This window comes from Microcaecilia unicolor, chromosome 2, assembly GCF_901765095.1.
Source record: "Microcaecilia unicolor chromosome 2, aMicUni1.1, whole genome shotgun sequence".
Taxonomy (NCBI): Eukaryota; Metazoa; Chordata; class Amphibia; order Gymnophiona; family Siphonopidae; genus Microcaecilia; species Microcaecilia unicolor.
Window position 1 is genome coordinate 396,310,237 of NC_044032.1, and position 26,352 is coordinate 396,336,588.

General features: G+C 43.8%; 1 protein-coding gene across 5 annotated transcripts in view; it reads right to left on the reverse strand.

Annotated features, from left to right (window-relative positions):
• Positions 1 to 26,352, reverse strand: part of MAPK10 (mitogen-activated protein kinase 10) — a 338,818-nt gene that overhangs the window by 146,737 nt on the left and 165,729 nt on the right. For 4 of the 5 annotated variants that reach the window (XM_030190605.1, XM_030190604.1, XM_030190606.1 and 1 more), the window contains one exon: positions 18,929 to 19,098. In XM_030190605.1, the coding sequence (XP_030046465.1) occupies positions 18,929 to 19,098 (170 nt within the window). Of the gene's footprint in view, positions 1 to 12,332; positions 12,411 to 18,928; positions 19,099 to 26,352 lie in introns of those variants that run through there. The other variant, XM_030190608.1, reaches the window with a different exon arrangement.

Genomic DNA, 26,352 nt, shown 5'->3' on the forward strand with positions numbered 1-26,352 from the left:
CCAACACTTCCTCCAACTTTGCCAGCACGACACATCCCCCAACCCCCCCCCCCCACCAATTTTTTTTGAAAACCCACACTAATACAAGCCAGCAACAACACGGTCAAAACCCACTCCACCCCTCAACAAACGCTGACCCCCCTCCAAGCACCCAGCCACATCCTCACAGTTCACCACCCCCCGCCCCCCCTGTCATTGTCAGACACACACACACACAATATCACAAAAACACACACATTCGCCCGCAAACACCCAGACCACCCCACCCTCTCTCACACACACACAAACTCACAGTGTGACACACACACACAGACACACTCTCTCACACAAACTAACTGTGTGACACACATGATCTTTCACTCTCACACACAGACACACAACCACTGCCCCCTTCCACCCCAAAACCCCGCTAAAGAAACAGTAACACACACATACACTGATGCACAACATGTACACTCACTTACTCTCTCTCTCTCTCTCTCTCTATATATATATATATATATCACCCCTTCAACAATAACCACACTCAAAGCCACCCGTCACTTCAAGACACTTTGCCAGCACGGGGCGTGCCCCAAACCCTGCCTCCCTAAAACCAAAACCCTCTCCCCGCCCCCCACCCGCCTTTCATTGTGAAACACACATACAATATCACAAAAACACAGACACTCACCCCAACCTCTGAATCCACCCCACCCTCACACACTTACACACACACAAACTCTCTGTGAGACACACACACAATATCACAAAAACACAGACACTCACCCCCAACCTCTGAATCCACCCCACCCTCACACACTTACACACACACAAACTCTCTGTGAGACACACACACAATATCACAAAAACACAGACACTCACCCCCAACCTCCGAATCCACCCCACCCTCTCTCACTTACACACACACACAAACTGTCTCTGTGACACACACACAGATACATAAAATGTAGCTCCGTGACACACATGATCTTTCACACACAGAGACAGACATCAAATGCCCCCCCCCCCCCCAAAAAAAAAACCCCATAAGAAAACACTTACACACACATACACTGATACGGAACAAGAATAGATGCACATTCAATCTCTCTCTATATATATATATCATCCCTGCAACAATAACCACCCTCAAAGCCACACACCACTTCATCCCACTTTGCCAGCACGGGTCATCCCCCAAACCAAAATTTAAAACAAAAAAAATAGACTACAACACCACACTAATACAAGCCAGCAACAACACGGCCAACCCCCCCCCCCCCCAACCCCAACAAACGCTGACCCCCCCCCTCCAAGCCCCCTGCCATACTTTCTCAGATCACCTTCCCCCCTCCCCCACCAGCCATTGTGAGACACACACACAATACCACAAAAACACAGACACTAGCACCCAACCTCCCAGTCCGCCCCACCCTCTCTCACTTTCACACACACACAAACTTTCTCTCTGACACACACACAGATAAGATAATACAACAATGTAAATTATTCATTACCAACACAACACAATTATCCTAAACATCCCTTTCACAACATTCATTGCAGAAAATAAATACCTTGCTAGCGCCCGTTTCATTGCTCTCAGAAACGGGCCTTTCTTACTAGTTTATCAATAGCATTAGAACCTGCACATACTTGATTTCACCAGAAAAAGTACAGAGCAATAGTACTTGTGGCACAAAAACACTGATAAACACTGATTTTTGGACCATCAAAGAACTCCTAATAAGCGAAAATAAACACCTACTTTTACAATTGATAAATACCTTAGAATAGAAGCACAAATCATAAGAACATAGAAAAGCCATGCTGAGTCAGACCAAGGTCCATCGAGTACAGCATCCTGTGTCTGACATTAGCCAATCCAGATCACCTTTTACTGGATCTTGATTTCCTGTGGGATTCAGCAACCTGCAAGATCTTCGTTCCTCATAAGCAGCATTAAACTACCTCACAAGCAGCATTATTCCAGTGGCCCAGGATGATTGGGCCGCAAAGCCGTGGCTTGATGTTTTCAGGCCGGCAGAGCAGGGTCCCCCGGCTTAAGCCCCCCCCTTACCTGAAGCTCTGCCCACGCCCCACTCCCACCCTCCCAAGATGCAAGCACCCACTCCTCAGACCCCCAGGGTTCAAGTACTCACTCAATCCACTCCCCCCCCCCCCCCCAAGATGCAAACACCCATTCCCACCACATGTCCAAAGACCTCCTACAGAGGGTGGGTACCTGTAACATCATCGGTGGTCCAGTGGGGTTCCTTGAGCAGGAGTGATACTCATTCACTCCTGCCCAGTCCAGCACCTTTCCCAAAATGGCAACTACCACTAGGGGTCATGTTTCCTACCGGTAGTTGCGTGAGACTACTGATAGGGGCGCCATATTGGGAAAGATGTCAAACTGGGCAGGAGCAACTGGACATTGTTACTGCTTGAGGAACCACCTGGACGACCAATGAAGTTATAGGTATCCCTTTAGAGGTCTTGGAACGTATGAGGTGGAGGGAGTAGATGCTTGCATCTTAGGAGGCTGAGGAGTAGGGGAGTGGATGGTGGGCAGGGCTTCAGGCAGGGAAAGGACTTAAGCCAGGAGGCCCTGCTCTACTGGCCAGGGAGCAGCAGGCTACAGATTTGCAGCCCAATGCTCCTGACCAGGGTATCACTGTATTGCATTAGGATATTTGTATGTTTTTATATCATTATTAAATAACACTCGGCAACTTAAATATCACTGCAGGAAATTAAGTCACTACGAGGTTAGGGCCCTTTAGGCAGTGGCGTTCCTGGACTCGATGGCACCCGGGGCGGAGCGCCGATGCACCCCCCCCCCCCCCCGCTAGATGACACCCCCCCGGGTGCACGCCGCTGGGGGGGGGGGTGCCGCGGCGCCCGACTGCTCCTCCGAGTTCGCTAAACTTCGTTTGTTCGCTGCAGATCCCTCTGCCCCGGAACAGGAAGTAACCAGTTCCAGGGCAGAGGGAGCTGCAGTGAACGAACAAAGTTTAGCGAACTCGGAGGAGCAGGCGCACGCCGCAGCACCCCCCAGCGGCGTGCACCCGGGGCGGACCGCCCCCACCGGCCCCCCCTTGGTACGCCACTGCCTTTAGGTTAATTAAGAGGTAACTAACGCAACTTAAAGCCCTAACGCAGTTTGATGAATTCTCCCCTTAATGATAAGGTGCCACTATCCCAAAGTTGGTGTAAGTTCTAGCACCTACTGCAAATCCCTCTAGGCGTCTAACTATAGGTGTATGTATAGAATTACCCCTATAGAGCACTAATTGAGTGCTGAGGTATTTTTGCAGGTCTACGGACACTTGTGGAAAGCATGTAGAGTATGCATCATGAAGTTATTTCCAATCTGCATGTGTGTTCATGTGTTTTGTTTGTGTGTGTGTTTCTGTGCATGTGAAGCATATGTGAGTGTACACATGTTGGTCTGTATGTATATGTGTATGTGTGATCATGTCTGTTTTTCTCTGTGTGTGAGAGAATATGTGTATGCCTGTGTGACCAAGAGAGCAGAGAAGAGGGGCTATCTTTAGGAGGAATTTATTTCTCTGAAACCTCTGGTCTGATTTGGCTGATTTTTTTTTCATTTGATTTGTCTTCTTACCTGTTTTTCTCAATGCTAACTTTAGTCCTATTCCTTTAAATTTCTGGACAGTAATTTTGCCAAACCCTTATGTACATTTTTTCCAACACCTATTTAAGGGATTCTGTTGGTAGCCAACATTTGGTTTACTCATAAATCTAACCAACATAATCACTATCAAATATTCTTGCTATTTTTTCCCTGCTGTCTTTCTCCAGTCAAAATATAGAAATTAATGAGCCAAAAATTAAAGTGTGCCATATGGCTAATTCGATTACTTTTTATTTACCATTTAATGAGTCCTATGGAAGCTACAGTTGTCATTTTCAGTATTATTACAGAGTTACATACAGAAAACTGAGTGAAGACAACCGAGCTCTTGATACCCATGCTCTATGCGTGGATTTTTCTTGAAAATCAGCCCAGTTCTGACTTTTTATGATATGATTCACAGGGCCGTAGCAAGCTATGTGTGAGCAGAGCAGCTGCACAGGGGGCAAGGGAGGTGGGAGATCCAAAATTGTGTCCTGTCCATTGCCTTCACTTGGCTGCGATGCAGTGGGTGGGACAGAAGCTCCAGGAGGTGTGTCGCAAGGGGTGTGTTTCTACTTTAGGGTGGTCCTGATGATTCAGGTGTCACTAAACCTCTTACAGCGAAAGGTAAATATTCTCTTTGCATGCTCTTGCAGGAGGGCACAGCCCTGGAAACAAAAAACAACAATAAACACCTAAGATCATTCTAATTGGATACCCAATCAGGATGTGCCCAGGGGATGAGTTAGATGGGTTCCTTAAATTAAAGGCCCAATAACAAGTGCAGTTCAAGGCCTTGCTGAGGTTGGGCCCTGAGGAATCACCCAGATCACAGGGCAACAGTAAAACGAAGGTACTCCCTAGAACGAAAAGTTGATCCTCTTATTCCTGCCTCCAAAGAAGTAGACTGAGGAATGCTTGGGGAAAAGAGCTGGAGAGCCTGTGAAGGTGGCACCCTTACAACCACAGCAGTCAAGGGATAAGAAACAGGAAAATATAAAATTTGCCCATTAATGGATGCTGTGCAACTACACCCTTATGATTTTTTGTGGGCAAGATCACATTTTGTTTTGGGGGGTCAGTGAGAGGAAATAGGGAAATTCTCCAGCACTCACTCCTTAGTTTCTGGACCCCTGTGTGTCTAACACCGGCCCTAGATAAGAGTTCAGGGAAAGTTCTGTAAAAAAAAAAATTTTTTAATTGAATATTCAATGAGATTGCAACCGCCATCAAGCTATATGGCTATCCACCTTATAATTGAAAGAGAAAAACGCCTAGATTTCGACCCAAATCGGGAGATAGACGTTTATTTCACAAAAACGAATAAATCGGTATAATGGAAAGCCGATTTTGGACGTTTTCAACTGCACTCCATCGCGGAAGCGTACAAAGTTGACGGGGGCGTGTCGGAGGTGTGGCGAAGGTGGAACTGGGGCGTGGTTATCGGCCGAGGAGAGATGGGCGCCTTTCGCCGATAATGGAAAAAAACGTATGCGTTTGTAGCTAGAATTTAGGGCACTTTTCCTGGACCCTGTTTTTTCATGAATAAGGCCCCAAAAAGTGCCCTAAATGACCAGATTACCACCAGAGGGAATCGGGGATGACCTCCCCTGACTCCCCCAGTGGTCACTAACCCCCTCCCACCACAAAACATGATGTTTCACAACTTTTTATTTTCACCCTCAAATGTCATACCCACCTCCCTGGCAGCAGTATGCAGGTCCCTGGAGCAGTTGTTAGGGGGTGCAGTGGACTTCAGGCAGGTGGACCCAGGCCCATCCCCCCCTACCTGTTACAATTGTGCTGCTTAATGCTTAGTCATCCAACCCCCCCAAACCCACTGTACCCACAGACAGTGCAGCAGCTCACCCCAGCTTTTCCCTTCCGCCTTCCCGCCCGCCTTCTGATGGAGTACTTCCTGTTTCCTCGAGGGCGGGCGGAAGTCTGAGCGGGAAGGGAAAAGGAGCTGCTTGGAGAGCGTGGTCGGAGGTGAGCAGGAGCCAAGCCATTGGGAAGGAGCTGGAGGCGAGCGTCATGGTCGAAGCAGGTGAGCACTAGCAGCAGCAGGCAGGGGCAGGCAGCCATCATCGCGAGTCAATTTAAAAGATAAATAAAGTGGTCCGTGGTCGTGTATGGAACATTTATTTTTCTTCTTTAGTCAGCCAGGCCCTTTTGCAGTGCAGATGCACTAGCTGATTACTTTGCTTCTAAAGTTTCAACTAATCATTTGAAGTCTCCCAGGGTCCGATGTGCAAAAATCTAAATTGGCAGTTGATAGATGATTGTGGACTGGACTACACTAAGTTGAACCTATTTCACAGTCTTCTTTAAGTCCCTTTAATAGGCTTTCGAGGTCTTGTTGTCTATTAGACATTATTCCATCTTATCTGTTAAAATATCCTTCTATAGTTAGTTATTGAATTGGCTTCTGTTTATTTGTCAACCCTGCACTGACATTGGGTTGGTTTTCTCAAAATATAGGGTCAGGCCGGGAATATAGTTCTGATGCCTATATTGAAACAGCTTGTTGGTAATCCAACCTCTGTTTCTAATTTCAGACCTATTGCTAATATTCCATTCCTTGCTAAGTTTCTGGTAGGATCTCAATTTGTAAATTATACTGAGAAGTATAACCTTCTGCATAATTCTCAACATGGCTTCCGCCCTTTTCACAGTACGAAGACATAAGAACATAAGCACAGACAGAAAGAAGGTTCGTCAAGCCCAGTATCCTGTTTCCAACAGTGGCCAGTCCAGGTTACAAGTATGTGACAAAATCCCAGAACAGTAAAACAGATTTTATGCTGCTTATCCTAGAATGTGCAGTGGATTTTCCTAAATCCATCTTAATAATGGCTTATGGACTTTTAGGAAATTATCCAAAACTTTTAAAAACTCTGCTAAGCTAATTGCTTTTACCACATTCTCTGGCAATGAATTCCAGAGTTTAATTACACGTTGAGTGAAGAAATATTTTCTTTCATTTTAAATTTACTAGTAAGTAGCTTCCTTGTGTGCCCCCTAGTCCTAGTATTTTTGGAAAGAGTAAACAAGCAATTCACACCTACCCATTCCATTCCACGCAGTATTTTTTGTACCACTATCATAGCTCCCCTCAGCTGAAGAGCTCTAATTGCCCAACCACTAACCAGCTTATAATTGAAAGAGAAAAACGCCTAGATTTCGACCCAAATCGGGAGATAGACGTTTATCTCACAAAAACGAATAAATCGGTATAATCGAAAGCCGAACTTGGACGTTTTCAACTGCACTCCATCGCGGAAGCGTACAAAGTTGACGGGGGCGTGTTGGAGGCATGGCAAAGGTGGAACTGGGGCGTGGTTATCGGCCGAGGACAGATGGGCGCCTTTCGCCGATAATGGAAAAAAAGTATACGTTTGTAGGTAGAATTTAGTGCACTTTTCCTGGACCCTGTTTTTTCTACTACTACTACTACTACGAATAAGGCCCCAAAAAGTGCCCTAAATGACCAGATTACCACCAGAGGGAATCGGGGATGACCTCCCCTGACTCCCCCAGTGGTCACTAACCCCCTCCCACCACAAAAAATGATGTTTCACAACTTTTTGTTTTCACCCTCAAATGTCATACCCACCTCCCTGGCAGCAGTATGCAGGTCCCTGGAGCAGTTGTTAGGGGGTGCAGTGGACTTCAGGCAGGTGGACCCAGGCCCATCCCCCCCTACCTGTTACAATTGTGCTGCTTAATGCTTAGTCGTCCAACCCCCCCAAACCCACTGTACCCACATGTAGGTGCCCCCCTTCACCCCTTAGGGCTATAGTAATGGTGTAGACTTGTGGGCAGTGGGTTTTGAGGGGGATTTGGGGGGCTCAACACACAAGGGAAGGGTGCTATGCACCTGGGAGCTCTTTTACCTTTTTTTTTGTTTTTGTAAAAGTGCCCCCTAGGGTGCCCGGTTGGTGTCCTGGCATGTGAGGGGGACCAGTGCACTACGAATCCTGGCCCCTCCCACGAACAAATGCCTTGGATTTATTCGTTTTTGAGCTGGGCGCTTTCATTTTCCATTATCACTGAAAAACAAAAACGCCCAGCTCACAAATTGTCGAATAAAACATGGACGTCTATTTTTTTCGAAAATACGGTTCGGTCCGCCCCTCCACGGACCCGTTCTCGGAGATAAACGCCCATGGAGATAGACGTTTTCGTTCAATTATGCCCCTCTAAGTGAGCTAGGCAGTTGCACACCCAGGAGCAGGAGGACTAGATTTAGGACAGTCGGTCTATCTGTAATATACCTGATTTATGGAAACATTTGGTACTGTAAATGTGTTGTGGTTTTGTCTTTAATGGGAACCTTGCACTTACCTCTTTTTTGGCTACTTGCCTCTCTGGTTTGATGGGTTACAGAGTAATAGGGGAATTTGAAAGTACTGAATCTTTTCTTAATATTTTCCTTTATTCTCCTTTGTTATGAGAATTGGAACTACTAATTGTAGTGGACTTGAACTGAATAATTTCTGGGGAGGGGAGGTTTCATAATAGCATTGTGCTTATTATTTCAATCCGTTTTTTTGTACAAGTTTAGCTTCATTTGTCTTTATTTGAAATTTCATAAATAAAATTTTCTAAAAATGGAATAATCTTATTAATGGGGCGGAGCTAGGGTGAGGGCGGAGCTAGGATGGGGCCCCACCAAATTGGTCTGCATAGGGCCCCGCACTTGCTAAGACCGGCCCTGAAGCCAAGAGTGTATTAGTTAAAAAGGGGCAAAAATTTGAAAACAGAAGAACTATGTGAACAACTTTGCAGGTAAGGAAACACAGAAGAACAATCCTCCACAGGCAACAAACTTTTGATAAAATTGTGACATATGCTTTGACGTCTCATAAGTTTCTTTTAGGTGTTATATTTGTTTAGTTGTTATTGTTTATATGTTTATTTTTTTAGACTCCTGATGCAGGCCATTTAGCCGAAACATGGCCAATGTCCAGTCAACTGAAGATTTTTTATTAAAGGACATTTGAGCACTTTTAGCATATGGTTGATTTTGTCTCCGCCACTGTTTCTTTTTCTGCAGCTTTGCAGGTTAAATAGATAAGTCCTTTGAATATCGAAGAGAAATATTCTGCCAGTCACTAGTGAAAAGCCCTCAGCAAAGAGATGGAGAGGTCAATTTTCAGCAGGCAGCATTTTGCTGACCGCCGCCAGGGTTATACCTGGATATTCAATGCCAGGCTATGTCTGGGCTTCGGTACTGAATATCTGGTTTATGCGGCACCGGTTAACACATGGCCACTTAGGTCGATATTCAGAACTTAACCAGCCATGGGTGGCCGCATAAAGATGGAACTGTGTTTTATGCAGTTACCTTGGCTGGTTAAGTGCCTATGCTGCCCCTGTAATACCCCCCAAATAGCCAGCTTTCACCCTTACTCCACACACAAACTCACTGGATGGGCTTGCAGGCTGGGCTTTGCTGACCTGTTCAGGGCAGAAAGGAAGCCAACTCTTTGCTGCCTGCTACCACTGCTCTCCACGATACCACCACTTTTTCAATATGGCTGACAAGACTTTAAGCGACAGCCTCGCAAGACTGCAGCTTGAAGTCTCGGCAACTATTTTGAATATGCAGCAGTAGTGCAGAGAGCAGCGGCAGTGGGCAAGAAAGAGTGGGCTTCTTTCCTCCTGAAGAGGCTGGTAGGCCACCAGGGAGCATAAAGGTAGGCTCAGAGGGGGCACACAGCTTCGGGGGATGGGGCAGACAGCCTGCTTTTTATTTTCCCTGTCTCTACTTGAACCCGACTGGATACTGTGGTGTGGTCCTCGTTCCTGCGGTATCCAATCGGGTTCAAGCATAGGCGATACTTTAAAAAAAAATACTTTGTGGTATTGTACTTAATTACAAAGTACTGCTTATTTGTAACAAGTTACAAGTAAAAAGTATTACAAAAAATGTAACTCGTTACATGTAAAAGTACTGAAAATTGTACTTAAACATTGTAACGAAGTACAAGCACTTTGTTACTACTCATCTCTGTCAATTTCATGTGTAAAATGCTGATTTAGATGCTGTTATAAATAACCCCCAGATAACCTGAGAACCTATACAAAAATAGGACTCATAAAATCAGATTGATGATTCAAAGCTTAATTAAGCAATTTATTATTCAAATCATCCTTACAAGAATGGGTGTGTATTCCGTCAGCTCTAACTTGGAGCTTGCCTCTACACACACATACAGATTTCTATAAGATTCCACAGATTTTATAGTTACATTTGAGTGTCTGCTCCTAAGTTTTTCTCATTGGCTGATGGTCCCCTGCCTGTCTGCTAGGGTTCTGTGTAACAGAAACTGGAACTTCTCCCCCTTCCCAACGTCTTCTCTGTGGTTTCTTTGTTCATAGTTATAATCTTGAGTTCCCACAGATTATGCCTTTCCTGGCTTATCTCAGCTCTGGGGCATGACTAAAGTTCCCCCTTCTCCTGTTTCTGCTTCTTACAGTTCCATTTGTGCAATAATTCAAACAGCTAAGATACAGTAAAATGCTTTCTTTTAGAGACCACTTTAGCTAGGGTCTATTATAAGAAAATGCCATATATTTCTATATTTCTTACAGATGCGTAAATGAACTCTTATAAAATCAGACAATACATAAAAGTACGTGCAGTGCAAACCAGTACATACATGTAGAGCAGGTGTGCTAAGAGCTAGAGTTATACACATACAGTGGGGGAAATAAGTATTTGATCCCTTGCTGATTTTGTAAGTTTGCCCACTGACAAAGACATGAGCAGCCCATAATTGAAGGGTAGGTTATTGGTAACAGTGAGAGATAGCACATCACAAATTAAATCCGGAAAATCACATTGTGGAAAGTATATGAATTTATTTGCATTCTGCAGAGGGAAATAAGTATTTGATCCCCCACCAACCAGTAAGAGATCTGGCCCCTACAGACCAGGTAGATGCTCCAAATCAACTCGTTACCTGCATGACAGTCAGCTGTCGGCAATGGTCACCTGTATGAAAGACACCTGTCCACAGACTCAGTGAATCAGTCAGACTCTAACCTCTACAAAATGGCCAAGAGCAAGGAGCTGTCTAAGGATGTCAGGGACAAGATCATACACCTGCACAAGGCTGGAATGGGCTACAAAACCATCAGTAAGACGCTGGGCGAGAAGGAGACAACTGTTGGTGCCATAGTAAGAAAATGGAAGAAGTACAAAATGACTGTCAATCGACAAAGATCTGGGGCTCCACGCAAAATCTCACCTCGTGGGGTATCCTTGATCATGAGGAAGGTTAGAAATCAGCCTACAACTACAAGGGGGGAACTTGTCAATGATCTCAAGGCAGCTGGGACCACTGTCACCACGAAAACCATTGGTAACACATTACGACATAACGGATTGCAATCCTGCAGTGCCCGCAAGGTCCCCCTGCTCCGGAAGGCACATGTGACGGCCCGTCTGAAGTTTGCCAGTGAACACCTGGATGATGCCGAGAGTGATTGGGAGAAGGTGCTGTGGTCAGATGAGACAAAAATTGAGCTCTTTGGCATGAACTCAACTCGCCGTGTTTGGAGGAAGAGAAATGCTGCCTATGACCCAAAGAACACCGTCCCCACTGTCAAGCATGGAGGTGGAAATGTTATGTTTTGGGGGTGTTTCTCTGCTAAGGGCACAGGACTACTTCACCGCATCAATGGGAGAATGGATGGGGCCATGTACCGTACAATTCTGAGTGACAACCTCCTTCCCTCCGCCAGGGCCTTAAAAATGGGTCGTGGCTGGGTCTTCCAGCACGACAATGACCCAAAACATACAGCCAAGGCAACAAAGGAGTGGCTCAAGAAGAAGCACATTAGGGTCATGGAGTGGCCTAGCCAGTCACCAGACCTTAATCCCATTGAAAACTTATGGAGGGAGCTGAAGCTGCGAGTTGCCAAGCGACAGCCCAGAACTCTTAATGATTTAGAGATGATCTGCAAAGAGGAGTGGACCAAAATTCCTTCTGACATGTGTGCAAACCTCATCATCAACTACAGAAGACGTCTGACCGCTGTGCTTGCCAACAAGGGTTTTGCCACCAAGTATTAGGTCTTGTTTGCCAGAGGGATTAAATACTTATTTCCCTCTGCAGAATGCAAATAAATTCATATACTTTCCACAATGTGATTTTCCGGATTTAATTTGTGATGTGCTATCTCTCACTGTTACCAATAATCTACCCTTCAATTATGGGCTGCTCATGTCTTTGTCAGTGGGCAAACTTACAAAATCAGCAAGGGATCAAATACTTATTTCCCCCACTGTATATATTTTATGTGTGTAGATTTACACCTGCTCTCAAGCTAGTGTACTGTCTGCGCCTTCAATCTAGGCATCATTTTTACAGGATGTGTGCTACCTATGTGCTACCTATGTTTCTTTAGGTTAATAGGACAGGAGGGTGCCTATTTTTTGCCTCGGTGCCCTGTTATAAAATTACCTTCAAAAAGTTATCTGTGTGAGTCAAAAACATATTGTGATTCCTCCAGGAGGTATCCCCAAGTGAAAGGAGAGGGGTGAAGCATTCAGTTCCTGTGTCCCTCAAGACCCCAGGGAAGACCAGGCAGGTTTCCAGAAGGAGTAGTAATTATTTTAAATCCCCTAAAGAAAGCAGCTCCACCCCCATACAAGGGACCAGTCCATAAGTTAAAAAATTATGAATATGCCTACCTGGGAGTGAAAGAAAGCAGCTAGCTTCTAGATTGAAATGGGTTCCCTCCCAGTTGCTGGTGGAGGAGGGGTAAGAAGTAACTACCTGTTTTCTAAATATAATGATAGCCCACAGGCAGGCAGACAATGCACTCTGGGGAATGTAGTTGGGTGGTGAGGCACCAATCAGAACAGGTAGGGGGAGGAGCTCAAGACTCATGCAGGCTGGGGTACAAGCTTGAAAACAGTGCTGGGACAAGCAGAGAGGGAGGCAGAAAGGAGAAAAGGAACTCCCTCACAGCTGGCCTGCTGGAGTAAATGGGCTACCCCAAGGAGGTTGGATAAAAACAAGAGATGGGATGGTGTCAAAAAGTTGAGGCCAATTTGGTTAATCTCTCTTTCCCCTCCCCTGCACAGCTGTCATCCCCATACACTAAAAACAAAGCAAACAAACGTATGAGCTGCTGCATCCATGTTGTCGTTCTTTATTGCTAGTAGCATTTTTAGTTGATCCCGCTCATATTTTCAAATATGCCAGCTTGTGCAGCACAGAGGAAGTATAATAACTGAATAACTTTTCATAGGTAGAGTAGTAATTTGTTATAAATCACAATCAATGTGTCATTTGGAGGGGCTGGTTACAGGGACACCCTAGCACGTGTTATATTCGTGCAGAGATTTTTTTTCTCCTGGTATAGGGCCCGTAAAACAGACATCATGTTATGGGGATCAGGTGCTCAACATTTAGAGTTTCTATCTATTTATTTATTTACTTACTTATTTATTTATTTATGATATTTATATCCCACATCAAAAATGAATTGGTTGAAACCTGGGAGCATTTAAAATCTTTTATTTTTCCTGTGCCTAGATCAAAAGAGAAAGATGGTTTGTGGGAACTTTCTCCTTTTGTCTTGTAGAATGCAGTAGTATATTATAAAAATGCACTTAATATTGTTTATTACTACTATTTGTAAGAGAGATATTGAATAATGTATATAGATGTGTCCTGGGAATAATGATGGCTAAGGGAAAGCAGCGGTAGAAGAGTTGGAGCTGAATGACATTTATGTTTTCCAAATGGTGATGCATAGCTTAATGTGTTTTCTTTGTTGTAAAACCAGAGTAAATCATTTCTTAGCTTCTTGTTTAAATCGCACTGGGAGGAACAAATCTGATAGAGGGGAAATGAGTCAGTATGAGTTCATCAAACAAAATCTAGTCTTAAAACTATTAGCTGGTTGATATTCAACAGAAGTTAACCAAGTCGACTTCAAGTTTCCTAATATGATTTGATTACTGCATTTTTCTGTTATTACCCAATTGTGAACAAAACTATAATGTTAATTATACAAACGTGTCTGCCTCTGATAGGCTAATCCAATGGTTCACAAACCTCTTCCTGGAGGCACCCCAGGCAGTCAGGTTTTCAGGATATCCACAATGAATATTCATGAGAGAGATTTGCATGCAGTGGAGGCAGTGCATGCAAATATCTCTCATGGATATTCACTGTGGATATCCTGAAACCTGACAGCATGGGGTGCCTCCAGGACCAGCGTTGGGAACCATTCATACAATAATAGCCGCAGTCTGCTTTTTGGTAATTGTCACATGTTCTTTGCTTTGGTTTCCATCAGAGCCCTTTCTTTGACAGCAATGGATTTCTGCAGTTTTGTGTTTCCCTTTCTTGAGTTTGTTGTTTTGAAATAGTGCATTCTGTGTTAACAAGCTTCTCAAACAGAACTATCTCCATCACATGTGTGAATATGATCCATGCAAGAGGTCATGGCAGCCATTGTTCCGAGGCACCACAAAGGGCAGGAGCAAAGGAGCTGCACTCCTGCCCTTAATGACCTCACTGGACCACCAGGGATGTAGGTAAGCCCGGAGGTGCTTACCTTCACTGTTGGGGGGAGGCGGGAGGTGTGGAGGGTTTGCAGGGGGAGGGTCTTAATGCACGGGGAGAGAAAGAAGGAAAGAGGGGACATTGGGACAGGAGGGGGCGCGTGGGTTTTTATTTCTTGAAAACATAAAAAAAAGGTTAGGCGGACTGGAGCGGCCTGATAATCAGCTGAGGCCACATAACTCTTATATGGTCCTGGCTGAATATTGGCCAAATATCGGCCAGGCCCGCATAACCTCCAGCAGCCTGCCTGCCCCAAATTATCCCCCAATATTCAGTGCCAGTGCCTGGACATAGCCCGGCACTGAATATCAGGGGATAATTTAGTTGGCGACAATCAGCGTTTGAAAAATATATTGAATATTAAGGGAATAAGGTAGAAAGAAGAATTCTGTGTCTGGCTCGGACAGTGGCCTCAGTGTCCTACCCACCAGGAGGGTTTGACAATATGTGTATGTAAATCACCTTGAGCTCAGATTTGGAAAAAGCAAGCAATTAAATAAAAAAAAAATCATTATCCAAAATGAGGAATGCTTAATGATCCGATTTTTTAAAAAGGGTTCCAGAGGTGATCCGGGAAATTATAGACCAGTGAGCCTGACGTTGGTGCTGAACAAAATGGTAGAGACTATTCTAAAGAACAAAATTACAGAGCATATTCAAAAGCATGGATTAATGAGACATGGAGGGGCATAATCGAACAGCGCCGGCCATCGGCTCCGAAAAGGGGTGGAGCCAACCATATTTTCAAAAAAGATGGCCAGCCATCTTTTCTTTCGATAATACGGTTGGGGCCGGCTAAATCTCAACATTTAGGTCAAATGTTGAGCTCGCCAGGCTTAGAGATGGCCGGCTTCGGTTTTCGACCATAATGGAAACCGGGCCCGGACATCTCAAACCTCTAGCCTTCCCTTCCCTCTCGGTGTCCCGCCCTCCTCTGATGTAATTTTCTCTTTCCGCAAGGGCGAGACACTGAGAGAGATGGGAAGGCTAGAGACGAGGCTTCTGCTTTCAATGCCACTGCTGTGACTAGAGGTAAAATAAAAGATTTAAACCCCCCAGGGTGGCAGGAATGAAAGGAGGGCTGTTGGGGAGCTGAGGGCGGGCAGGTGGGATCCGAGAGCTGCCTGCAGGTGAGCCAACCAGATGGCGATAAGCATGGCTTGTGGTGCCTTCCAGAGGTCGGCGTGCCCCCCTGCCATGCTTACCACACTTACCGGATTCCACCGGCCCTGAGCATCCAAACCAAACACACAACTGGACACCAGCAACATCCAGCAGTAGCATCAGCACATTCATAAAACTTCTGTTACTAAAAATATCAATGCTTTTATCTAAATCAACAGAAAATATTTTTGACCCAAGGGCCCAATTTTATAACTGGGCTCCACTATTTAAGTGTGCCATGGACACACAGTGACAGCCTATTCTAAAACAGCATCTCAGTGCCTAAATTCTATGATAGAATACTAGGATAACCCAATTCCAGATTCCATGATAGAATACTAGGATAACCCAATTCCAGATTCCATGATAGAACACTAGCATAACCCAGTATCCAGATTCTATGATATAATATTAGCATAACCCAGTACCAGATTCCATGACAGAACACTAGCGTAACCCAGTACCCAGATTCTATGACAGAATACTAGCATAAGCCAGTACCAGATTCCATGATAGAATACTGGCGTAACCCAATACCCAGATTCTATGATAGAACACTAGCGTAACCCAGTACCCAGATTCTATGACAGAATACTAGCATAAGCCAGTACCAGATTCCATGATAGAATACTGGCGTAACCCAATACCCAGATTCTATGATAGAACACTAGCGTAACCCAGTACCCAAATTCTATAACAGAATACTAGCATAAACCAGTACCAGATTCCATGATAGAATACTAGCGTAACCCAGTACCCAGATTCTATGACAGAATACTAGCATAGCCAGACCTGTTATTTTCAATGGGCCTTCCAAAACCCTCTCCTTCTTGTCCTGCATCTCTCTCCTTGTGCTCCACCCCCCACCCCCAGATCTGGCATTTGTCCCCCCACTGGTGGCCCACTCCCCTCTCTGAACCCCTCCTCTTGCTTTTCATCAGCACCTTTGCCGACAGCAGCAATATGCATCCACTGCCTCTGCTGGTCCCACCGGCTTCCCTCTGCCATATCCTAGCAGAGAGGAAACAGAAAGTGATGCCAGCAAAGTCTGTGTAGCCAGTGCAGGCATCAGATGTGCATCGCTGCTGCCATTGGTGAAGGTGCTGAGGAAGATCAGGGAAGGCGATGCTGCTGGGCTGCAAGTGGGGTGCAAATGCGGGATCCAGGGGCAGAGGAGAGGGAGAGAGTTGAGGTTTCAATTGCCCTTCCCTTACCGATTCGCTAAGGGAATCGGTAAGGGAAGGGCTCTAACGATTTTTTAGTGCATCTGGGCCTCAATTTTCTTTTTTGTTTTTGTGTAGTCTCTTGTTTCATATTTGTTGAGGGCCTGTCTGTATTTTGTGCTTTTGACCGAGGTGCAGTATTCTGCTAGCATGAAGTTTCTGTGTAGATATCTGTAGAAGTCCTGTTCTTTTTTTTTTTTCTTTTTCACTAGGTTGTCTATTGGAGTTCTAGGACCCGGTGTAATATTTATAGTGCTGCCTCTTTAATAGATAAGTTTGTTCCTCTTTGAGTCCTGGGAATTCAGGCTGTTAATAGTTTCTGAGTGTGTTTTTGCACAAGTTTGTGCATAATGTTTTGCAATGGAGGGATTGTATGTTGGCCTCACTAAGATTACATCAAAACATTAATATAATTATAGTTATAATATCAGACGGGGTTTAAGAACATGTTGGAGGGTCTGATGTGTTTTGAGGTGGTTGTCTTATAGCAGAGGTTTGACTGATCGGGTTTAAATTATAAGTCATTGATCTCAAGGGTTTTTTAAACACAGTTGAATTGTTTCCATGGATGTGCATGTGGTTTAGAGTTATTAAGTGCTCAAAAAATAGTTTAAAATATCAAACATGCCATGATACAGAAATCCATTTTTAGGTTCACTTGAAGCATTACTTGTCAATAAAAGCAGCCAGCAGCCCTTCCTCAGGACTCAGTCCCTTCACCATTGTTCCAAATTTATACCCCAAATGCACCTGAAGGAAAATCTCACTCATTGGATTTCATTCTTACTCTTTGGGATGGACCAGCACTCTGGTCCAGCATCTTTCCTCTTCCTCCCCTCCCTTTTCCTGTTCCAGCAGCTTTTTCTCCCCCCCCCCCCCCCCCACTACTTCCAGTAAAAATAAATAAATCAGCAGTATTGGTGTGGAGCTGGTGTACAGGATGGACGGCTGATGGTTCTGCCTCTTCGCTTCCTTTTTTTTAAGGGGCAGAACCAGCACAGTCATCATCAGCGTGACCTAGGCAGTGACTCCATGCTTTTACACCACATTTATTTCAGCAGGAAGCAGCTTGGCTGACAAGGGGCTAAGGAAGATGTGTTGATTACCCTGGGGAGGGGAGAGGGGTGCATGTATAAAAGTTTGCCCAGGGTCCCATAGTTGGTTAAATGGCCCCCCGTTCGCATGGCATGTGTTGTGTACCTAGTCTGCATAACACATTGCATAAGAATGCAGATCTGTGACCACTCAGCACTTTAATGTAGTCATCAGAAGGAAAACATCTGTCTAATGTCAAACTTCTAAACTGGGATATTAAAATCCCACTAGACTTTGGTGATTCTGTGGGAAATTCAGTACACTAAGGCAGTGGCGTTCCTAGGGGCACTGACACCCGGGTGCAGCGCGACCCCCCGGCGAAAGAACCTCCCCCCCCCCGGGTGTACGCCGCTGGGGGGGTGCTGCGCGCCTGTTGGCTCTTCGTTTCCATGCTCCCTCTGCCCCGGAACAGGAAGTAACCTGTTCCGGGGCAGAGGGAGCATGAAAACGAAGAGCCGACAGGCGCGCGGCACCCCCCCCCCCAGTGGCGTGCGCCCGGGGAGTACCGCCCCCACCGCCTCCCCCTTGGTACGCCACTGCATTAAGGGACTGATGGGGGGGGTGGAGGGAATCTTGATGCCTAAGAGGAGTCCAGGAAGGGGTCTAGTACAGTGTGGGCTTTGAGTCAATGGGTCATGGAGGTTGAAGTAGAAGCTCAGTAAATCACTTTTCCCAGAAAATCTAGGAAGCCTGAATCTGAAAATTGTGCTGACGCTCACCTGGTTGAAACTATGTATTGCATATATCTACTCTTCATATGATATACTTGAAACACAAGTGTCCAGGCTCAATGAGAGTAAGGGTAATAGGATTTGACATACCACCTTTCTGTGGTGCAATGAAACCAGTCGACATTTATTATATGAAGGTACTTTCTCTGCCCCTAACGGACTCACAATCTAAGTTTTGTACCTGAGGCAATGGAGGGTTAAATAACTTGCCCAGCGTCACAAGCAGATGCAGTGGAAGTGCACCCTAATTCTCATTAGCCCCCTCCTGCTCCACTGCAGAAATAATTGCCTGTTCAGTATAGCTACTGTACATAACATGCTGAAAAACCTTTTTTTGGGGGGAGGGGGGTTGTTTTTAGATTCAGAACGGTTTATGCTTATCTGTTGCTCATTTTCTCACTGTTATGCAAAGACAGTGGCTAAAAATATTCATTCTTGAGAAATACAGACATGAAATCACACTTAAAATAAAAGCGCAATGTTTCTGAAACTTACCAGACTATGCCCTGAGCCCCAGAGCCAATGGGCTTTAGGTTCTGGTAGCGTTTAAGAACTGTGAAGGTCGAGTCACCCACTTCCACACTGTAGAACTGGTTGTCAACTTTACTTTTGCTCATGTTGTAATGTTTGGCAATATATGACACATCCACTTGTTTACTGAATCCCTGTCATGAACACAGAAATAAGAATGCCATCAGTGTGTATGACGATAGAGCGGGTATATTGGGCTTCAGAAATCAGCCCTACTAAAATCCTGAAATGCCTACTATTAACTCTAGAAAGACTTTCAAAGTGTTATAAACCAGTATTCAATGGGACATATGAACCACTAAAAGTCTGCGTTGTTATAGCCTTTGATAAATTCCCCATTTGTAAAGCAGTGGGAAATAATTGTGACTAATATATGGTTACAAGAAGGCACAATTATAGCTTCCACCACAGATCGTACAAGTGACCATAATGATACATAGAAAATATTACCATTTCAGAGATCAGATGATGGCATCCTAACTATAAAGACACTAGTTTTAAAAGATTTAGGGCTCCTTTTACTAAATGACGGTAAGCCCAATGCAGGCTTTCCACTCGCTATACAGGAAATACCACCAGGCTACCGCAGCAGCCCGTTGGTACTTCCCACCCTAGCGCACCATCATTTCCGGCGCTACAAAAATGTATTTATTTTTGTAGCGCCGGAGTGTACCCAGTGGTAATCAGAAAAACAAAAGAGCAGATCGATAAGAGAGAAATATCAATTTATTATAGGACAAAAATATTCAGAATCAGCCCGACACTAGCCGTGTTTTGCCCAGCAGGGCTGCGTCAGGGGCTGTATAATATTCCTTTACAGTCGAGGAAATATTAGTATGATTGTATAAAATGTCCAGAAATTGTGGAAGCATATATCTTCAAAGGGTTGTTGAAAAAAAAACAGCATAACGGATAAGTCACAAAAGGTAGTGACGAGAGGTCTGTCCTACACCCACACGACTCAGAGTGGACAGACCTCGCGTCACTACCTTTTGTGACTTATCCGTTATGCTGTTTTTTTTCAACAACCCTTTGAAGATATATGCTTCCACAATTTCTGGACATTTTATACAATCATACTAATATTTCCTCGACTGTAAAGGAATATTATACAGCCCCTGACGCAGCCCTGCTGGGCAAAACACGGCTAGTGTCGGGCTGATTCTGAATATTTTCGTCCTATAATAAATTGATATTTCTCTCTTATCGATCTGCTCTTTTTTTTTCCATTTTAGAGTTTGCAGACCGGTTGCCCTGTTGTTTTCTTGCCCCCCACCCCCCCCGGTGGTAATCGGGCAGTGCCACATGCTGGCCATTTACCACCGGGTTAACGTGAGAGCCCTTACCGTCACCTCAATGGGTGGCAGTAAGGGGCTCCCCCTGAAATGGCCACGCGGCAAGTGCTTTACTTGCTGCCCAGCCATTTCCTGTAGGAAAGCGAGACTTCCCTTTTACCAGCTACGGTAAAGGGAGGCCTCAGCGCGACGCCAGCGCTGGCCCCCTTTGTTGCAGCTTGGTAAAAGGAGTCTTTCATTGCCTTGTGCCACCCTACAAGAAAACACATGAGCTGTGCCCCCAGTGGGATTTTTCTGCATGTTCTAGTCCTTTCTTACATTTTTTCTCCTTTCCGTAGATATGTGATTGCAGAGAGGGCTTAACACCACCACAAAGACAAGAAACAATTCCTTCGAGGTATCCCCAAAGTCCACTAAACCAGGGCTGTACCAAGGGTAGTGCTGGCAGTGCGGCCGCACAGGGCACAAGGCAGACAGGGTGCAAAAATTGGTTCTCATTCATTGTCTCCTCTGTGGTGGCCATGGTACAGTGAGCGTGGGCACTAGGGTTTGTGTTGTATAGGGCATGATTCCAGTTTGAGACACTCCTGCAATAAACTCAGCTATTAGAACAACAGTTACCTAGAGTCATTAATGTATGCTATTGAGTTAATATGTGCTAACACCATTATCGGGCACTATTGGTTACTAGTCACATTGTATCAAATGAGCCTATGGTAAAATAATGAATGTTAATGGCATTAGCATGTACTAATACAGTAATACATGTGTCTGGTGCTCTCTTCAGCCCAGCAATCAATTCCTAGGCCACAGTAGGACCACTCAGACTGAGCCTTGGCAGTTTGTTCTAGACAGGTGACTTCTTCACTCGACTTTACTTTTAATTTTTACTTTATAAACACTTTAAGGAAGCAAGCAAAAAGATTTCTGTCTGTCAACCCCAGAAGTCCCTGATCTTATGCTCTGTCTACACTGAGTTATCTCAGGAGAGTTATCAGTTCATTAACCATCATCCTTTGATCTAAACAAATTCATTTTGAGAATGCTTTAGGGATATTAGAGCACAATGCATTCAAACAGAAAATATAATTTGCAAAGAAGAAATTAAAACATATTAGTCTATTTTGAGCCACATAATAAGTACATGTCACATTTTGGTAAATCTTACAAACACGAACCATGTCAGCTGCTAGCAGAAATATAAGATGAAATCCCTGGGTTATTCCACAATAGCAGGAGCCGCCGTCCTATAGGAGCAGCTGAAAAACAATGCATGACCTCAGGGCTCCAGACCCTTCAGCTGTCTCTCAGGTGCATTCCTGGCACTTGCTAACATCAAGCACCCAGTCAAGAGTTGCAAACACAAAAGAGCATCAATGTCATTTCCTTGACAGGTTGTCAGAAACACTAAATTTATCTCTGTCATCAGTCAGAACTGTTGCTCTCTGGTGGTGGAGATGAAAACAGTATCTGAATTCAAGAGAGTTTGGGCCAAGGACATAGAATCTATAAAGGAATGATAGGGAGAGTAGATTGCATGGATGGGCAAACTGGATAGAACATATGGTCTTTATCTGCCTACATTTTTCTCTGTTTCTAAGAACAGGGCTGTGCCTACCAAGGAGGTTTGATTGAGAACGGGGGGGGGGGGGGGGGGGGGACGGCATGATCTCAAAAAGTTGAAGCCACTTAGGTTAGTCTATGTTTCCCTTTTCCCGCGCAGCCGTCGTTCTGTGTACACTCAAAACAAAGCAAACAAACCTATGAGCTGCCACATCCACGTTGTCGTTCTTTATTGTTGGTAGCATTTTTATTTAATCTCATTTATATTTTCAAACATGCCAGCTTGTGCAGCATACGGATATACACAGAGGAAGTATAATAATGCAATAATGTTTCATAGGTAGAGTAGTAATTTGTTATAAATTGTACTCAGTGTGTCATTTGGAGGGGCTGCTTATAGGGACACCCTAGCATGTGTTATATTCATGCAGAGATTTTTTTTTCTCCTAGTAAAGAGCCACTAAAACAGACATCATGTTATGTGAATCACGTGCTCAACATTCAGAGTTTTTATCTATCTAATTATTTATTTACTTATTTATAGCAGTTATATCCCACATTAAACATGAATTAGGTTGGGACCTGGGAGCATTTAAAAACCTTTTTTTTTTCTCTGCCTACATCAAAAGAGAAAGAGGGTTTGAGGGCACTTGCTCCTTTTGTTTTGTGGAATGCAGTGGTATATTATAAAAACGTACTTATTATTATTACTACTATTTAAAAGAAAGATATTAAATAATGATGGCAGAGCTACTTTCATGCAGAAGTCCAGAGTCAATCTAAGGGGGTCTTTTACTAAAGCTTAGCTCGAGTTATCTGCAGAGGGCCCATAGTTATAAAATGGACTCTGCTGCAGATAACTCGAGCTAAGCTTTAGTATAAGATTCTCTTATGTGCCAACATTTTCCAGCTCTGTGACATATATTTATTTTTTCTTCAAGTCATTTTTCAACAGCAGTTTCTCAGTTATTACCCAAATGCAAACACAATTATAATGCTAATTAATATGTTTTGAACGTTACTGAATTCTATTGTTCTGTCTCACTGTATTTCCAGTTTTGGCATAGTATAAGTCATCACAAGGACAAAATATAAGAAAACCAATGAACTACATTAGGGGCTTATAGCCATTTTGTTATGTTAAAACAAATGAGAGATCTACATGAAAGAAAATATTTATTTTTATCATTTTAACTTATGAAAACCACTTGTCCTTGAAACATGCTCAAAACAGAATAATCCATTTGTACAAAACAGATGAGGTGAAGATGTGATTTTATGTGCCCCAATGAAAGGACAGTTTAATTTTACTTCCAATATTTATAGCACCAGGTTTCCCAAGCCAGATTACAACAACAGTTAAGATGAACCCATCAGTACACAGGATATCTTCACTGAAATTTGGCCATGTATTACTGTACTGTATAGAATAGTGTAGAAAAATGCGCAAAACATACAGCCTTTATTTGTGCTGTTTCCACCAGCTACAATAATTTTCGAAGCTGTTTTAGTGATATTCAGTTTTGATTTCATGATATTTCTATCTGCATATGGGACACTTACTTTCAAATAAATTAAAAAGCTGTCAAATAAGTTTTAAAAAAATCTTTTGTCTTCCACCTTTTCAGGCACTGCCTATCCAACTGGAACAGCTTTTCACATTTTATAGATGGACCACACATAGGCAATCCATTATTTTTTAATAATCTTTTACTATTGCTTTCAATAGCGTTTGCTACTGTTTTGGGTGTACTTGTGGCTCTGCCTGCTGCCAGCAAGCTACACCTACTGGCTTCAACCCATATAATGGGCCAGATAGCCTTGTACCATATCATGTTCTCTTTGGTGCCTGATCACTGCAGCAGGGGTCCCTGGGCAGAAGGGAGATGTGGGCTGCCCCAGGTTGTGCCTGTGAAGGAGGACAGAAAAGGCTTCCTGAAGAACCGTCCTTCCTCACAGACAAAACCTGGGGCAGCCCACATCTTTCTTCTGCGCAAAGACCCCGGCTGCAGCAAGTACCGGAGGTACAAATACCGGAGGTCAGTGCAGGTGGGGGAAAGAGAAGTAGAGGTCTTTTGCCTGCGCTGGTCCAAAATTCCGGCCGCCCAAAATTCTTGGGGCCTTAAGTTCTGTGCCGCTTTGGCGGTGCTGAAATGGCAATGCCAAAACAGCAATGCCAAAAAGTCCTGCTTTGTCTATAAGGGATCATGTAAGTACTATAGCATAGGTGGGTGGAGCACTGGCATTTTTCTTATATACACACACACATTATAGAATACTAGAAATTGCACATACGGCATGGCACACTTAGGCATTTCAAATTATGACAGCCATAGACCTGGCATATGTGGGAATTATCTAAATGTAGGCACTTTGATGCTAAGTCATGCCAAGATTCTATAATGGAATCGTGGCACCAAGATGCTCTTATGGAATTGGCACTCATAGCATCGCATCGAGGCACCAAACATGGAGCACAAGTTATACAGTTACCCCCTTAATGTTTTGAAAATATTACCTGCTGAAATGTGTTCAACCCACACAAACAACAAAAATGATACACAGCTCATCCACATCCTTACTTTGTTGTGCTTAGAATAGAAGATTGACCTCAGATCCACTGTTCAGTTTTTCTGTCTCTAGTTTGTGGAGGGTACTTTTATAGCAGGTTGTCTATGTGTGAAGGCCAAGCAGGGCCCTATTTTGAGGATATTTTACTATAATGCATAAGAGCCTGCCGGGCTCATTTTCAAAGCACTTAGAGCCCCTTTTAGTCAAGCTGCAGTAAAAGGGGCCCTGCGATAGCATCTGTGCATGGATTTGCCACTTACTGAGGCTCGTTTTACTGCAGGAGATAAAAAGCCCAAAAAAGGAAACAGTTGAGTGTCCCCATAGTATATGTACTTTTTGAAGAAGTAAACAATCGATTGTGCATTTACCTGTTCCACTTCATTCATGATTTTATAGACCTGAGTCATATTGCCCCCTCAGTCTTCTCTTCTCCAAGCTGAAGAGCTCTAACCTCCCCTTAATCATTTTGGTTGCCCTTCTCTGTACCTTTCCCAGTTCTGCTACACTTCTTTTGAGATGAAGTGACCAGAATAGTATACAGTACTTATGGTGCGGTCTCACCATGGAGCAATACAGAGGTGTTATGCTATTCTTTGTTTTATTTTCTATTCCTTTCTTTATAATTCCTAATATTATTGGAAAGTGCCAAACCTTAGGTTTTTCATTTTACAGGACATTTGTTCTCACACAAACGCTGTTCTGAAACACCAGGCCCTTCTTTAAAACAATGAAGTGTGTACTACTTATGAAAAATAAATAAAAATGCCCCAATATCTCATGGAGTACTAACTACAGTATGTAGTCTGGAATGTCCCTGCTACGAAATTCTTCCAAAATGCTTCATTTAAAGGCACACAAAGGGCTAAATAAAATTTCTTATTTAGACAATATCATATCATGTTCTAACACTTCCGCAAAACATTTATCAAAAATAGTATAAAATCTATTTTGTTATATTTATTTTATTTATTTGGATTTTGCTCACACCTCAATATTTAAAAAAAATGGTTTTGGACTGTAGCTCCTAAACTATGTTGCATTATACATTTTTTTACCTTTTTTATTTTAATGGCTTGTACATTTTGGGCCCTGTTTACAAAAGCGTGCTAGCGTTTTTAGCACGTGCTAAAAACACTAGCATGCCTTTGTAAACAGGGCCCTTTAAATCTTTATAACTTCTTGTTTTGTTTTCTATTACCCAAGGGGGGAAATCCAAAATTGCCAATAAACACTTTTGCCCTCTCTTCATAATTCTTTCAAAGTCTGATCTTTTTATGTAGGATATAACTGTACAGATGTGGGATGACTTCAAGAAAGTCTTGAAAACATTTTTCCCTATTTTTGTGCACTTCGGGGGGTCTTTTACTAAGCCATGATAACGTTTTTAGCTTGCGGTAGAAATCAGCTGGCAGTAAATGCCGAGATGCCCATAGGAATATAATGGGCGTCTCGGTGTTTACTGCCAGATAATTTCTACCATGAGTTAAAAACGCTACCGTGGCTTAGTAAAAGATCCCCTCGAGCTTTTCTGGACATTAAAACTCTGCACTTTGCAGAAGAGATAATACAATTGTCCATAAAAACACATAACTCAGTTTTATGATATCATTTGCAGCCAGGAGAGTCAGCCACAGAGTGTGGAGAAACGTTCTATCCCTATGACCATAGTACAGACAGACCAAAGAGTAGGGTGGGTAGGCTCTTCCAAAAGACACAAGAGAGACGTGATGGCTTGCAGCCAGGACATTTGTGAGGTCAAAGCACTTTCTGACACACAGAAAATATGTCATAAAATAATATGAACCAAAAGGTACTTAGGGGCCCTGAAAAATGGCTTGCGGTAGTGTAGGTGTGGGTTTTGGGCATGCACCAATCCATTTTTCAGCTCACCTGTAAAAAAGGCCTTTTTAAAATTTTTGCTGAAAATGGACGTGCGGCAAAATCAAAATTGCCACACAT